The following is a 15144-nucleotide window of genomic DNA, read 5'->3' on the forward strand; positions in this document are numbered from 1 at the left end:
AATTTTTTGACATTATGCTTAAATTGTTATATTGTAAAATTTCTAAAACAGCAAAAATTAGCTCAAAATTATGTTTATTTTTCAAATAAGGGTAATAACAAAGAAAATGTTTTTTCTTCACTATTTGTAACAAGAATCATGCCCATTAGTTTTTTTTTTAACCAAATAAAACAATATGGTCTTTGTTTTTAATTCCATACAGTTGAGCTGTATATTAACTTATTTTCCTCATTGAACCAAAAGGTCTTAATATGAAATTGATTAGAGCACATTACTAATATGTTTTCAAGTCAACACAATCCTTCTCATAGTCTCTGAGTATATTAAAAAGAGACCATAGAAACTAAGAGCCAACGATATTATCTGGCATAGAGTACAAAATCAGCAAAATGCCAAGACCCTTCAGAAGTACCAATGTAAAAATTCCTTAATTAGTATCATTGTTGATAAAAATATCTGTATGTAGAAGAGTAAAAATGAAAAAGAAAAAAATGAAAATGAAAGAGAAAAATCTGAGTGCAAGGTAATAATACAATTTTGAGATGAGTTTTTATTTTAAAGACCGCCAAAAGCATTCACTAAACTTCCACATTCTTGATCTTTGTGTTAGAATTACTATCTGGCTTCCATCTTATTGGTCTTTTTAGTGATAAGTATGACCACCCAGATACACACAATACTGTGACAAGGCCTAATATTAACCACACACCGACAACAAGTAAAAGGACAGAAAGTCACCCTAATTCTCACACAAGTTTGGCAAGAACCAAGTCTTTTAGTGAGTATAACATCTGTTCATTTCCTATGCAACAAAGACCCAAAGCTGTTTCAGCAGGATTCAGCAGGATTCTGCAGTGACTTGTATATAAACCGCAAAGTATGAAGTTCCTCTGAGTTCTCCTTAAGCCTATTGTTTTATATTTATTTTTGTTATATAGAAAAGACCAGATGGTATGCTTTGAAAAGTGAACAGCAAATGTTATAGGTAATCAAGCAAAGAGAGAGCCTTTGACCCTTAATTTAATAGTTTTATCATATGGAAGTACAATAGCCCCATAGTCTCATCCACAGAAGAAAATTACCTTTGGAGCTAACTTTAAAATGCAACACAACTATTAAGTCATTCTTATAGTTAAGTGAAGTCTCTGGGCAAATGAAATAAATTTCACGGAAGCTTATGTTAGGAGCACCAACAGGCCAATAGCACACCTTGACACAATCAGGACAAGAAAGCACTGCGTGGAACATAAGCAAAAGATCTAAGATGACAACTATGCCTCATACACCAACAATTTTCATTCCTAAAATCCATAAATACTAGGACATTCTATCCTAGCTCCATGGCTCAAGAGGCTTCCAGGTTAAAATATTATTCTACATTTTTAATATTATTTAAAGACAGTAATTAGAATTTGCTTCCCTTAGCTAAACTTTCAAATTCTTTGTTGTGTTGTTTTCGGATACAGGGTCTCTCTGTGTAGCGCTGGCTGTCCTGGACTCATTTTGTAGACCAGGCTGGCCTCAACCTCAGAGCAATCCACTTGCCTGTCTCTGCCTACCCAGTGCTGGGACCAAAGGCATGCGCCACCACGTCCAACCCAACTTTCAAATTCTTTTTTTTTAAAGATTTATTTATTTTATTTATTGTATATGAGTGCTTTATCTGCTGAAGAGGGCATCAGATAACATTACAGATGGTTGTGAGCCATGATGTGGTTGCTGGAAATTGAACTCAGGACCTCTGGAAGAACAGGAAGTGCTCTTAACCACTGAGACATCTCTCCAGCCCCAACTTTCAAATTCTTAACCTTTGTATTATATAGAATTACTATCTTGCTTCCATTTTATGGGCCGTTCCAGTGACACCACATGATGTGTATGATCCCAAAACAGACACAGTATTGTGATGTGATCTGAGGGTGAAGGCACCCTGAGTCCACTGCCTCACTGCCCTGGGCCTTGAAGCCCACTAGCTTAGCTACCTCTTTTAACGTACTTTTTATATTGGTATTGTTATGTTAACTATTATCCATCTTCACTAACAGAATAAAAATACGACTTGCTCCTCAAAAGAATAAAATTTAAGCAGTACATACTGTAACGAGCAGTATTAAGAATAGAAGATTAATCTTGTTGGAACCAAATAACAGTTAAGGTTCTAGCCACCCACAGTGCTCAACGTTTAAAAAAAAAAAGGCCAGCGAGGTGCGGTAGCACACACCTGCCATACCAGGACTCAGGGAGGCAGAGGCAGGCAGATCTTTTTGAGTTTGAGGTCAGTCTGGTCTACAAATTGAGTCCAGGAAAGCAAAGCTATACGTAGAAACCCTGTCTTGAAAAAAAAAGCCAAATGAATGGAGGAAAAAGTAAGAGACATTCCAGTAGACTGAGGAGGAAAACAAGGGCAGATCTAGTCATAAAAGACAACATATGTGAAGGAAACCATCCAACCATCCATTCAAGTATTGAATGCCCAAAGTTTGTCAGGGTCTATGACACAGGAGCTCACCAAGGACACAGAGAGAAGTCTCATTGGGCTAGTGACAACTGAGGAAAGAGGTGCAAAGCCATTCATATAGATTCTGGGAAAATATATTCCAGACAGAGGAAGAGCCGGTGCAAAGGCTCTGAGGCAAGAGGAACAGGGTGGAGAACGGTTTAGGTGGAACAGAGGACATCAACTGAAATACAGGAGACAAATACAGAGAGATTACACGGAGTTCCTGGACAGAGAGAGAGAGAGAGAGAGAGAGAGAGAGAGAGAGAGAGAGAGAGAGAGAGAGAGAGAGAGAGAGAGAGAGCGAGAGCTCTTAATGAATTTGAGTAATTCAACTTCATTTCAACTTTTTTGTTTTTTTCTCCCCTGCTTTAAAACAGGGTTTCATGTAGTCAAGGGTAGCCTCGAACTTCTTAGCTAAGACCGGCCTTGAACCCTTGATCTTCCTGCCTCAGCCTCCTGAGTCCTGGGATTATAAGCATGAACCACTATGCCTGCTGAGTAATCCAATCAGAATTACCTCCCCATTGCTGTTTGTTTTCCTCTCTGTTACCGTGGCATCCTTTATGCAAACTGCCTCTGCATTTTGCAGATCTTCCTTATATAATCCAATGTAAAGATCAAGGGGTGGCTCAACAGACTCCTCAGATACAGCCTACCCAGGGTCTTATCACAAGTTCAATTCTCAGAATCACGGACCTCCATGCCCAGAAAGGATGTCACAGTTCCTGCCATCTACAGTTTGCTGACCACAGAGCCAGCAGAGGAGGCAAAGGAAACAGCGCGGCACGGTCTCGCTAAGTCCACCCAGCCTATACAGGGAGGCTCCACAGAGCACTTTCTCTCGGAGGCGCTGCTCTTCCCACTCAGTGGCCCCTCGACTGGTACAGCCAATGTCTTGTTCCTGAAGGGAAGACCCGCGAGGGCTTTGCACCTTATTTTCTCTTGTACAGCACATTCTCCCACTCAACTGCTTAAAAGCATCTTTATGCTCCATCCTCATAAAAAAAATGTGAACACTGGGAAAAATGAAAATAAATGTGAACAGCAACCAGATATTAAGGAGCAAAACGTGGTAGTCAACAGTGGCCGGTTCTTGAGAGTTTCACAGTCTGTCACCTGACATATAAATACTTCAGCAAACAGCTAAATATCCTGGTTGCACATTCTCCCTGTGCACCCCAACCCCCTACCTCCAAGAAGCTTTACCAAGTCAAATAATTTTTACTGAATCAAGAACAGAATGTAAAATGAGGAGCAATGCATGTCAATGAACCTTAGCAATATATAAGTTGTCCTTACTAGGTATTGACCCAGTGAGGGTCCCCTGAGAATACTAAGCCATTAGCTAAGAAACAGGTTTTGCAGAAAATGAAATCACTGGAGCTGTCAGAGTCAAACAGGAAAATATTTACAAGATAGGAACTTACCACAATAGACAATAGTAAAAGTAGGGAGTAGGTCAGCAACCAGGGGCAAGAGAGAGAAAACAGAAAGCATTTTAATTAGGGGAATTTCAAAACATTTAAGCAGCAAATGGTAGCAAACACATTTTTAAAAATGCAAGCATCACTTAAGTTTAACAAGTACAGCAAAAAACAAAAACAAAAAAACCAAACACTCGTGCAACAAGTTCAGATGCTGCGAAGCTGGGGAGGCAGCACAGGCAGAGACAGGAATGCAAACGAGGAGACGAGGCCTGTGCAGCCTTTACCATGCAGTGACACGACGGGAGGAGGGCATTAACGTCACACCAGCGGAAACTCTCTTGTCCAGGGGTCGATTTAACATCAAGCACACTAGTAAAAAAGTGCTCAGAGGTTTTAATTTTATGTCTAGCTTCGGCTAATTATATTTCATGTTAGAGGAGCTTTATCCCTCAAAGACAGCTGTGGCTAGACTCTGCCTGTGTCTAGATGACGCCAGAGAAACAAGAAATTATATCTTAGATATTAATAAGGGCATGCACATTTAATATGGAAAATAAGGTAGACGTACAAGCAATGGCTCATGTAAAGATAAGCAGAGGGTAGGCGCTATTTCAGAAATGGAAGGACACCCAGGAGTAACATTTGTCTCTAAATTTTTCTATTTGGGTCCCCAAATAAGGACTGTAAAGAAATGAGATGGAGAAGCTGAGTCTCTTCAGCCAACGTAAGTCTAACTACAGGTGAGAGAGGCAAAGCCAGAAATATCAGCAAAACGCTTAGCCCAAAATAGATCCTATTCTCTATTAGGGAGTTTTTTTTTTTCTTATAGAAGTGTCTCTTTTACAGAAAGATGAAAAATTCAATTTCAGTTAATAATTTATATTTAGCATTTCCAAATTTAACCACTACATAAAAGGAAGCACATGCAGTCTTCATTATAGACTAATAAACACTATCAGAATATGAGGTACATTTGTTAAATTTAGTTTTGTTACTTTTTTGAGATAGAGTTTCTCTGTGTAACAGAGCCCTGGCTGTCTTGGACTCTTTTTGTAGACTGGCTGGCCTTGAACTCACAGAGATCCACCTGGTGAGGTCAAATTTTTAAGTGTTAAGGCCTTTCAATTTCTTTATCTTGCTTCCCCAACTAACTTATGTGATCAAAATAAATCTCTTTCCTGGGTTGGAGGCTATATACAGAGCAAAGTGACTCTTCAAATTAAACTATTTTCACCTCTCAATCCGAGCATGCCTATTTTCACCTCTCAATCCGAGCATGCCTATTTTCACCTCTCAATCCGAGCATGCCTATTTTCTGACCACATTTTAGTTGTCTTCATAGCTGGCACCCATCTTTATGGACAGGATGCTCAGTTTCATACCTTACACAAAGGCATAGAAAATGGCATGTCCTCTACCTGATGGCTCCAGACAAAATACAGCATTTTCTATTTGTACCTCTGAGCAATAATATATAAATCGACCTCTGTAAATGAGTGAAACAATATGGTTAAAAAAGAAATTTGTGTATAAGTGTTGATGAAAGAAATGCGTCAACAGGTAAAAACAAACTAGAGTGAGAACACAGTGGCTCATTTACCAAAGAATCTCATTAGTGAAACGGGTTTCCATGCACTGCCTAGAACCTCTAAATCAAAAAGTTCTTAAAATAACTTACAGTGTTTGAACAAAATTTCTTTGGTTAATGAATTCAGTTGATAAGCAGACAGCAACAGAGTGCCCACAGCTAGCACATGTGGGCAAAGCATTGGCATAAGAAATCTGGTCAAATCCATCTATTAGTGTCTTTAACTAACTAAAACATTACCTACCTCCCAGCCAGTACTCTGTGTAATAAAAAGTAAAAAAACAAAAACAAAAAAAACAAAAAAAAAAAGCAAGTCATAAAAAAACAAAAAAAAACCAAAAACAAAAACTGTTCAAAAAAACAAAGAAGCCAAAAGAAGTTCAGTTATAAGGTATAATACCACAGACTCTTCTCCACAGAGGATAACAAAATATTTCAAACAGCACATATTGTTTCTCTTAAGACCAATAAAATTTTATAGCATACTTGTTCAAAACTCAATACCTAAAAATTTGCATTTCAAAAGCTAAATATTTTTGTTGTTGTTGTTGTTGTTTTGTTTTTTTCTTCAGAAACAGGGTTTCTCTGTGTAGTCTTGGCTGTCCTGGACTAACTTTGTAGACTTAGCTGACTTTGAACTCACAGCGATCCACCTGTCTCTGTTTCCCTGAGTGCTGGGACTAAAGACGTGTGCCATTATGCCCAGCAAAAAGCTAAGTTTTAAAAGTAGAAGTACTTTTTAAGTGGAAGTATACATTTTAGGGACAGAGAATCTGCCGCCTATTCTGTTTCTGTGTCCAACTCAGATCTCTAACTACCAGGAGCTTCATCCCACTGAAATATCCAGGTTAAGCAGTACATACACTGAAATTTTGCCAAATGCTAGGAGCTCAGTCAAATAGATAACCACTAGTCTCTTTAAATGGTCTGGACTGGATATGTATAATTTGCATCACAGAGCTCTCAAGCTGGGTGAAGTTTCTCATAGCATGTGCATAATTGATTATAACAACATACCTGTTACCATTGTGAAAGCTAACCAATCTTCTGCAGCCTCAGTACTTTAGGAGAGTACAAATAGAGTCTTGGCGTAACAGGAACAACCTACTTTACCGCCAGAGTCTGTCACTTCATCTGTGACAGCTTGGCCATGGTGGTAGACAGTGAAACAGTTTTAGTGCTGCATGAGGGACGGAGTGGGCAGTTACCCCTCCACCACCTTGTGGATGGCATGTGTGCGAAGGGAGAAGAAATGTGTACGAGGAGGAGGCGGCCCAACAGGAGACTTTCAATGGAGCCAGTGACTCAGAAGGCACCAATCACTAATAGTCTCTTTCATTTTCCAACAAAGTTTAATTGATTATAATTTTGGTGAAAATGTGGCCTACACAGTGAAGTACTGAAATCACTCTATAAATTATATTAAGAACTTGTTTCACTTGTTATTTTTATACTAGAAATATACTATGGGTAACAGTGCAAATGTAGGAAAAGCAAAACACAGCTACAGCAGTAGAAAGCACTAGGATTTCATTAAAATTTTACATCATTCAACAAAAACTTAATTTACACATAAAACCTTTTTGGCAGCAAAGGGACAAGTATTAAGGTAAATATCAGACTCATATAATTATAATCTATAATATAATACAGAAAATAAAATTCCAAAACATCACTAAATAATTCAAAATTTTGAAAAAAAAAAAAGCCATCTGGGGAGTTTCTAATAGTCACAACTACTTCAGGTTAATTCATTCATTTTTGTTGTTGTAAATGAGTCTGGGTTTAGTTATGAGCCATCTTTTAACCCAAGTGAAATGGTCATCCCCTGGGGTCTGGTGAGGCATGAGCACAGGCAATGTTAAGGTTTCTAGACACTCCCCTACCAGAGAGGAAGCATTACCTGATGGACAATCTTGCTGAACGCTTCCTGGAGTTTGCCGTGGATTGTGGAGAGCTTCTTTGCATCCCGGTTGGCTTCATGAATAGGAATGAGTACTTTGTAAACCTCGTTAACTGCTTCGTACATGCCAGCCTACAAAAACAACGTCTGTCACATACCACTTGCTTTTAGATAAATGAAAAGTAAGACAAAACAGGTCTGAGGTGGGCTGTGCTTGGATCACAGCGAGGCCAGCAACTGCAGCCACAATGGAGGCGGATGTGAACATGAGGCCTATCCCCTCGAAGGCGCCCACCTCACCAAGAAGCTGCTGGGCCTTGTTCAGCAGTCATGTAACCACAAGCAGCTCCAGGAAGGAGCCAGTGAAGCCACCAAGACATGCAACAGAGGCATCTGAGTTCACTGTGGCGGCAGCAGACGCTGAGCCCTTGGAGATGACCCTGCACCTCCCACTGCTTTATGAAGACAAGAACGTCCCTATGTAGTCGTGAGCTCCAAGCAGGCTTTAGGACGGGTCTGTGTGGTCTCCAGGCCGGTCCTCACCTGTTCTGTTACCACCAAAGAAGGCTCTCAGCCAAAGCAGCAGATCCAGACCACTCAGCAGTCTATTATTGAAAGGCTCTTGCTGTCGGCCTGTGGCTTCTGCCTTTTCCTGTCTATTCTCACCCTATTTGTGTATCATACTGTCTGTTAGCATGTAGTGTTTTTAGCCAATTTTTATTATAAATATCATACTACAAGAAAACAAAACAAAATGAAACAAAAACCTTGCACCACACCCCTGGCAAGAATGAGATGGTCATTTTTGAAAGGACTGAATTCTGGAACTCATTTTGTAGACCAGGCTAGCTTTGAACTTACAGAGATCCACCTGCCTCTGCCTCCCTGAGTGCTACAATTAAAGGCATGAGCCACCATGCTCAACTGGAAAATTTTTTATTTTTCAGAGTTTCAAAATCATTATTCTTAAATACACTGTTTCTAAGGAGCAACAATGTTAGAGGGAAATAATGCCAGTGTCTAGGGCTGACTAAAGTATGAGCTCTCTATGAACTCATCTACTCCTTTCTCATGCCAAACTGAGGTACACATTGTTATTAGATATGTTTAGCAGTTAAGAAAAGTGAGACAGCCAGGTGTGGTGGCGCACGCCCTTAATCCCAACTCTCAAGGAAGCAAAGGCAGGTGGATCTCTGTGAGTTAGAGGCTAGCCTGGTCTATAAAGTTGAGTCCAGGACAGCCAAAGCTACACAGAGAAACTCTGTCTCAAAGAGAAAAAAATGAGACATTAATATAGATTGAATAACTTGCACCTGAAATACTAAAGCTGCTAAGTCTGGAGGTCAGGCGGAACTCGGCTGTGCTTAACCGATGGGCTGCAGGACAGGCAGGGGCAATGCCTAGAGAAGGCACCTAGCCCCAGGTGGCATGAGCAGCTCTGCACATCATTTCAGGCTTTGCTCTTATCCTTCACAAACCTTGCGCTCTCCTGAACCTTGGTGCTGGGACACTAGACACCAAAATCAGTGGAAGCAGGAACTCAATCTGTCAAAGAAGCTTGAGGCTAGGGAGGGCTGGGCTATGTTCCTTCTGTCTTGGCTCCCCCTGATGGGAGGGTCAAGGACTAGTGTTATACAAGAGGGGAGGACAGCACAAGGGACACACTCTGATAGTCAAGAACTAGTCCTCCCAAACCTACCCAGGGAGGAGCACTGCACAAGCACAGCTCAGTATATGGGGATAAAAGTCTCCAATTCACCTGCAGAACCGCTGTAAAAGCATGCTGATTTACTCAGACAGGACTTCAAAGCTCAGAAAAGTTATATTTTGTTCCTTCTTTTTTAATTTAAAGGTTTCAGAAAATATTTTGTAAATCAAGAAAATAACTTGCAGATTAAGCCTGGTTCACAAACAAGCAAATGAAAATATTGGGGAAGCCACAGATCACTAAATGCAAGGAGTGGGAGCAGCACAGTTCTTTTTTATTTTTCCTTAAAGACACACACACACACACACACACACACACACACACACTTCTGCCTGCATGCCAGAAGAAGGCACCAGATCGGTTATTAGCCACCATATAGTTGCTGGGAACTGAACTCAGAACCTTCAGAAGAACAGCCAGTGCTCTTAACCTCTGGGCCAACTCTCCAGCCCCTGGAAGGACAGTTCTTAAGGATACTGGGAGCAAATGCTCTCAAAGGCAAGGTCGCAAAGTGGAGGACAGTGGCACACATGTCATTTTTGAGACAGGAAGTGGGACAGGATGAACAAAGTCACCTACCATAGAGAAGGATGCAGCTGCTTGTTCCAGTAGCCCCACGAGTCCGGACTCAGTGAAGTACTTTCCAGAGCAAATGCCTTCTTCATCTGGAGATACGACATCATCTGAGACAGCAGACTCTTCTAATACGTTAGATGAGATATTCTAGGGAAAATATTGAAAAAGTATTGGCAAGGACTTACTTTCCCAGCGTGAGAAATGTACATGAGGAAGTAGCTGACAACTAGATTTAGCTATTAACTAAGGTTAAAGAGGAGGAGCTGGGTAGAGCTTAAGTAGCCGAGCCCATGCTCAGCTGTGAGACCCTGGACTCAGGCCCTACGTATATCTACACAACGGAAGAAAGAAATCTCTAAAGACACCCTCTATTTTAAGATGACAATAAGTTACAGCACTGTTGCCAGGTAAGTTTCCCCCAGTAACAAGTTGCGGGAAAAACTTGACTTCTGATCTCCACAGCTGTACCATGGCATGTCATGAACACACATGTATGTGCGTGCACACACATGCACACGCACGCGTGCACACATACATATACACACTCTCTCTTTCTCTCTCTCTTTAAATCTGTGGGAAGGAAAATTAAGATGGCTCAGCACTTAAGAACACTGGCTGTTCTTCCAGAGGACCTAGGATCGAAGCCTTAATTTCAACTCCCAATTAAAAATCATGGAGAGCTGGGACTGACTCTGACATGAACTCTGGTGCCCCATACTTGACCACTTCCCCTTGGTGGGGAGGCCTGTTGGCACTCAGAGAATGGATAGGCAGGACTCCAAGATGAGACTTGATAGGCTGTGACCATATGGTGGGGGAGGAGGTCCCCTTCTGTCACAGACCTAGGGGAGGGGAATAGGGTGAAAGAGGGAGGGAGGAACAGGAGGAGATAAACCAGGGGATTAAAAACTGAGATATAATATGGATAAATTAATAAAAAAAATCATGTCCTCTTTAACAGGGCTAGAGATGTTGCCTGGAGGTGGAGGGTATGCCTGGTACTGTGAGGCCCTGATCCCATTCTCAGGACAGCATGCAGAACAAAGGAGCGATGTCAGGAGTGCACCATTCATTCACCTGGCCAAGCACGGCCTTCCTTTTCATTTTCTTTCCATATAAACAGGTTAAACTAAAAACCAACATACACACAGCAGATTCCTACCTGAAACGTCACACACCCCACAGGAAGATACTTCCGGTCTTCCAGCATGCTCAGGTACTCGGCGACAAGAGCTGCTGAGTGGACCAGGCACTGAGCAGCCTCAGCATGGTTGCTTCGTTCAGAGTGTTTGCCGGCCATGTTCTGCAGCCAGGTCAGCCGCAGGTCAGGAGAGGTCTGGTAGCCCTTGGCAATCCTAATCAGAGGGAAGTGAGTCTCAGTGACCATCAGCTTTCCCAAATGGGTGGGAGCTGAGAGAGCTGCTCAGACTTTCCCTAGACTACTTCCTGCTATTGTATCGTCCTGCTACAGGAGGTGTTTAAGTGTCTGGGAAACGTCATCAAGTATGGATAGCCACCGTGGTGCCTAAAATGGACACGATCATTTTGGGTTGGAGTAAGAGATACCCTGCATAACACTTGGCTGCTAAGAAACTACCATATTTAAATTAGAAAATACATAAGAGATATAGTTTGTAATGCCATATAAATTTATATAGTAAATCAATATATAAGAAAAATTAGAAAATATACAAGGTAGTTTCATCACATCATCTTTATTTGAAGAGCATAAATGTTTTATTTGTGTCTCATGATGGCAAAACTGTGAAGAAGAGGGCCATATAAAAAGAAAACTCCCTGTTTTGCTGCTGTGTCTATAAAGATAAAATGGGAATTATAAGTTTCTCAAAATCTGTACCCAGAAACACTATCTTTAATCATAACTACATTTGAAATTATGACAATTTGTATATTAAACATTTACATGCTATTTTTTTTTTAAAGATTGCTTTGGACATTTAAAATGTGGGCTTAGGACTTTTCTAAGAAGTTCAAGATCTAGGATACCAAATTTATTTTGACAAGGATAAACACACTGTATTCTGAGGCTCTTCCTTTGATCCCTTGTGCTGTAAAAGCTACAACACACAAGCAAACTGAAGTTAATTTTTTAACTTTTAATCTATGTGTATGGATGTTTTGCTATCACATATGTCTGTACACCCCACAATGTGCTTGGTGCTCATGGAGACCAGAAGAGGGGACAGGACCTGTGGGACTGCAGTCGTAGATGGGTCTGAGCTGCCACATGGGTTCCGGAAACTGAGTCAGGATGCTCTGGAAGAGCCACAGGTGCTTTTAACTGCTAAGCCATCTCTCCAGTGTAAACTGAACAGTTTAAAAGCACTGACAGAAAACTTGAAAAAGTAGCCTCAAGAAAGTTCAGCATCTGCAGACACTAGGCACCACATGGTGCATAGACATACATGTAGGCAACAACACATAAATAAACAGTAAGGTTTCATTTGACCTTTTAATATATCTTAGAAAGCTACTTTAGTAATTTCTGTATATTACCCAGGTGTTACCATAACCCTATCATGCAAGCGGTGAGAGAATCCATGACGCTACCTGTACATGAGATCGATCAGCATTTCGGGATCCTCCTGATGTTCCTTCATTTTCACAGTGTCAGAAAGGATCATATGGAGATTGAAAACCAAATCTTGGACCTGTAGTAGAGAATCATATAAAATTTTTCTGTCATTCAGTCACTATTTCAAAACAGGGGCTGTGGAGATGGTTCACTTGGAATAGACTCTGTTGGAGCGTGAGGACCTGAGTTTGCCCTGAGCACCCACAGGCCAGGTGTCGTGGTTGGCACATCCATATAACTTCAGCACAGGGGAAGGCAGAGATGAGGATACTTGGGCCTCATTGTCAGCACCCTAGGCAAACTAGTAAGCTCCAGGTTCGGGGAGAGAGGTGGGGGAATGATGGAGGAATGACAACTGACCTTGACCCTGGGCTGTCACATGTACGGACATACATGCGCATACACACAAAGACAGCTTTATGAGACACTCTTTTCTGGGTAACGTGTGGAAAAGAATATGTACAATCTTCCAGAAAAACTCACTATCTACCAATCTGGAAAGTTCCTATTCAATAGTTTTACTACAATTAATAATTTAGATAGGAGCTTTTCTCACCTGATCAGGAAATGTTGTTTCCCTCAATTCTAGATCTTCTTCAGCATATGTCAAAATAGTTTTCAGAGAACGCCTTAAGAATTCTTCATTAAAATTCTGAGATGTACCCACCAAAGAGGACAGTGACATTGTTACTTGCATTTTCACTCTGGCAAAGTTCTGTGAAAGAAAAATGGTCAGTATTTAGGACAGTTAAAATAAAATGCACTTTGTTTCCTTGTAATAGGAGAGGGCTGGGGCTGTGGCAGTGGTGGGTGCTTGCTTAGCTTGTGTGAGGTCCTTGGCTTGATCCCAATACTGCAAATATAACAAAATCATATATTTGGTAAAAAAATACAATTCTGAAAGTGTTTTTTTAAAGTAACGAAATATATCTAATTTTAAAAAGGGCATAATGGACTCCAGGGCACTAAGCAGATTCTTCCTTCCTCATATACCTTAGCCCTTGTCTCACACCGCCATCACCCGAGACAGTCTGTCCTGGGAACCCGTTGGTCACACTGGCAAAGGGGTCTGATCAGTTAAGTGATTTTCACTCTCCTTTCCACCCACCAATTCCAACTTCCTAGTCTTATCCTAGCTTTGTAGCAGCCTCTCCCTCCTGTTGTCCCAGGGAACTGAGTACTTCCTTCCTCCTCAGCCCATCCATCTGTCTCAGCCTCCAACACCACACACTCTCTCCCTAGAAGCCCACTGGTGGCCAGAAAGTCAGATCTGCCAGGAACCCAATCCTCGAGGCAGCCTTGCTTTCTCCCCTCCTATGAACCGTCTCAGCACCCCCACCATCCTCACCATCCACATTCCTGTGTCAGCCCCAGTATCTGGAAACAAGTTCTACCTCAGAACCACACGATGGACTCAGAAGTACCCACTGCCAGGCAGCACACAGGCACCACAGTCCTAAGAGCCAAAGAGGGCAACAGAAACCAAGGAACAGAAAACCCACCCAATGAAGATAAGACCAGACAGCCAGACCTAAAATGACAATCATCGCAAACCCAGATGCCTGACAGCAGCATAAAGACAAACAACAACAGCCAGGAAGATGCAGGGCAGTGTGTCTTCGGTAGAGCCCACGAGCCCTACCATAGCATGCCCCAGGTATTCCAACACAGCTGAATCTCAAGACAAAGACTTCAAAATAGCTATTATGAACATACGCAAGGGCCTTAAAGAGGATATGAACCCACCAACGAAATCTACAGTGGAATAAAGTGAAGAAAACAGTTCAGTACATGAAAAGTAGGGGTAAACTGGGGTAAAATTAGAAATGAAAAATTTAGGATCTCAAATAGGAAACTCAGAGGCAAGTCTCACCAACAGGATATAAGAAATGAGAGAGAAAAGAATCTCAATCATTGAAGATAAGATAAAAGAAATGGATACCTCGGTCAAAGAAAATGTTAAATCCCCAAACAAAAAACTCCAAACAATTGCCCTGGAACAAAGCATCCAGAACATCTAGCAAACTATGAAAAAAACCAAGTCTAAGAACAATAGGAATAGAGAAAGGAGAAGAAACCCAGGTCAAAGGTATAGAAAATATGTTCAACAAAATCATAGAAGAAGGGGCTGGAGAGATGGCTCAGAGGACAAGAGCACTGATTGCTCTTCCAGAGGTCCTGAGTTCAATTCCCAGCAACCACATGGTGGCTCACAACCATCTATAGAGATCTGGTGCCCTCTTCTGGTGGGCAGGCAGAATATTGTATACATAATAATAAATAAATCTTAAAAATAAAGAGTGTATTGCATTTATAAACATATATGAGCCAAACACAAGGGCACCCAAGTTCATAAAAGAGAACTACCACAGCAAAGACCCCTGTCAGCCTCACACACCAACACTGGGAGACTTTAGTACCCTACTCTAACCAATAGATTGGTCATCCAGACAAAAACTAAACATAAAGTGCTGGAGCTGACATCATAAACCAAATAGATCTAATAGACATTTATAGGTAGTTTCACCTAAACACACAAAAATATAACTTCTTCTCAGCACCTCATGGAACTTCCTCCAAAAATGGCCACACACTTGTACACAAAGCAAGCCTCAGTAGATCAAAACAACACTCTGCACCCTATCTGCCCACCACAGATTAAAGCTGGATGCCACCAGCAACAGGAACATCAGAAAGCTTACAAACTCATGGGAACCAAACAGTTTACCACTGAATGAATAATGGGCCAAGAAAGAAATTAAAAGCTTTTTAGAATTGAATGAAAACGAAAGCACAACATATCCAGACATATGAGACACAATAAAGGCAGTTCTAAGAAGCAAGTT

At 41.2% G+C, this 15144-nt stretch overlaps 1 protein-coding gene across 1 annotated transcript in view; it reads right to left on the reverse strand.

The window, feature by feature from the left end:
- Positions 1-15144, reverse strand: part of Dock7 (dedicator of cytokinesis 7) — a 182077-nt gene that overhangs the window by 12850 nt on the left and 154083 nt on the right. The window contains exons 38-42 of the mRNA XM_051164576.1: positions 12855-13013; positions 12274-12374; positions 10865-11057; positions 9706-9849; positions 7419-7550 (exon numbers count right to left, since the gene is read on the reverse strand). Of these exons, the coding sequence (XP_051020533.1) occupies positions 7419-7550; positions 9706-9849; positions 10865-11057; positions 12274-12374; positions 12855-13013 (729 nt within the window). The remainder of the gene's footprint in view (positions 1-7418; positions 7551-9705; positions 9850-10864; positions 11058-12273; positions 12375-12854; positions 13014-15144) is intronic.

This window comes from Acomys russatus, chromosome 2, assembly GCF_903995435.1.
Source record: "Acomys russatus chromosome 2, mAcoRus1.1, whole genome shotgun sequence".
Taxonomy (NCBI): domain Eukaryota; kingdom Metazoa; phylum Chordata; class Mammalia; order Rodentia; family Muridae; genus Acomys; species Acomys russatus.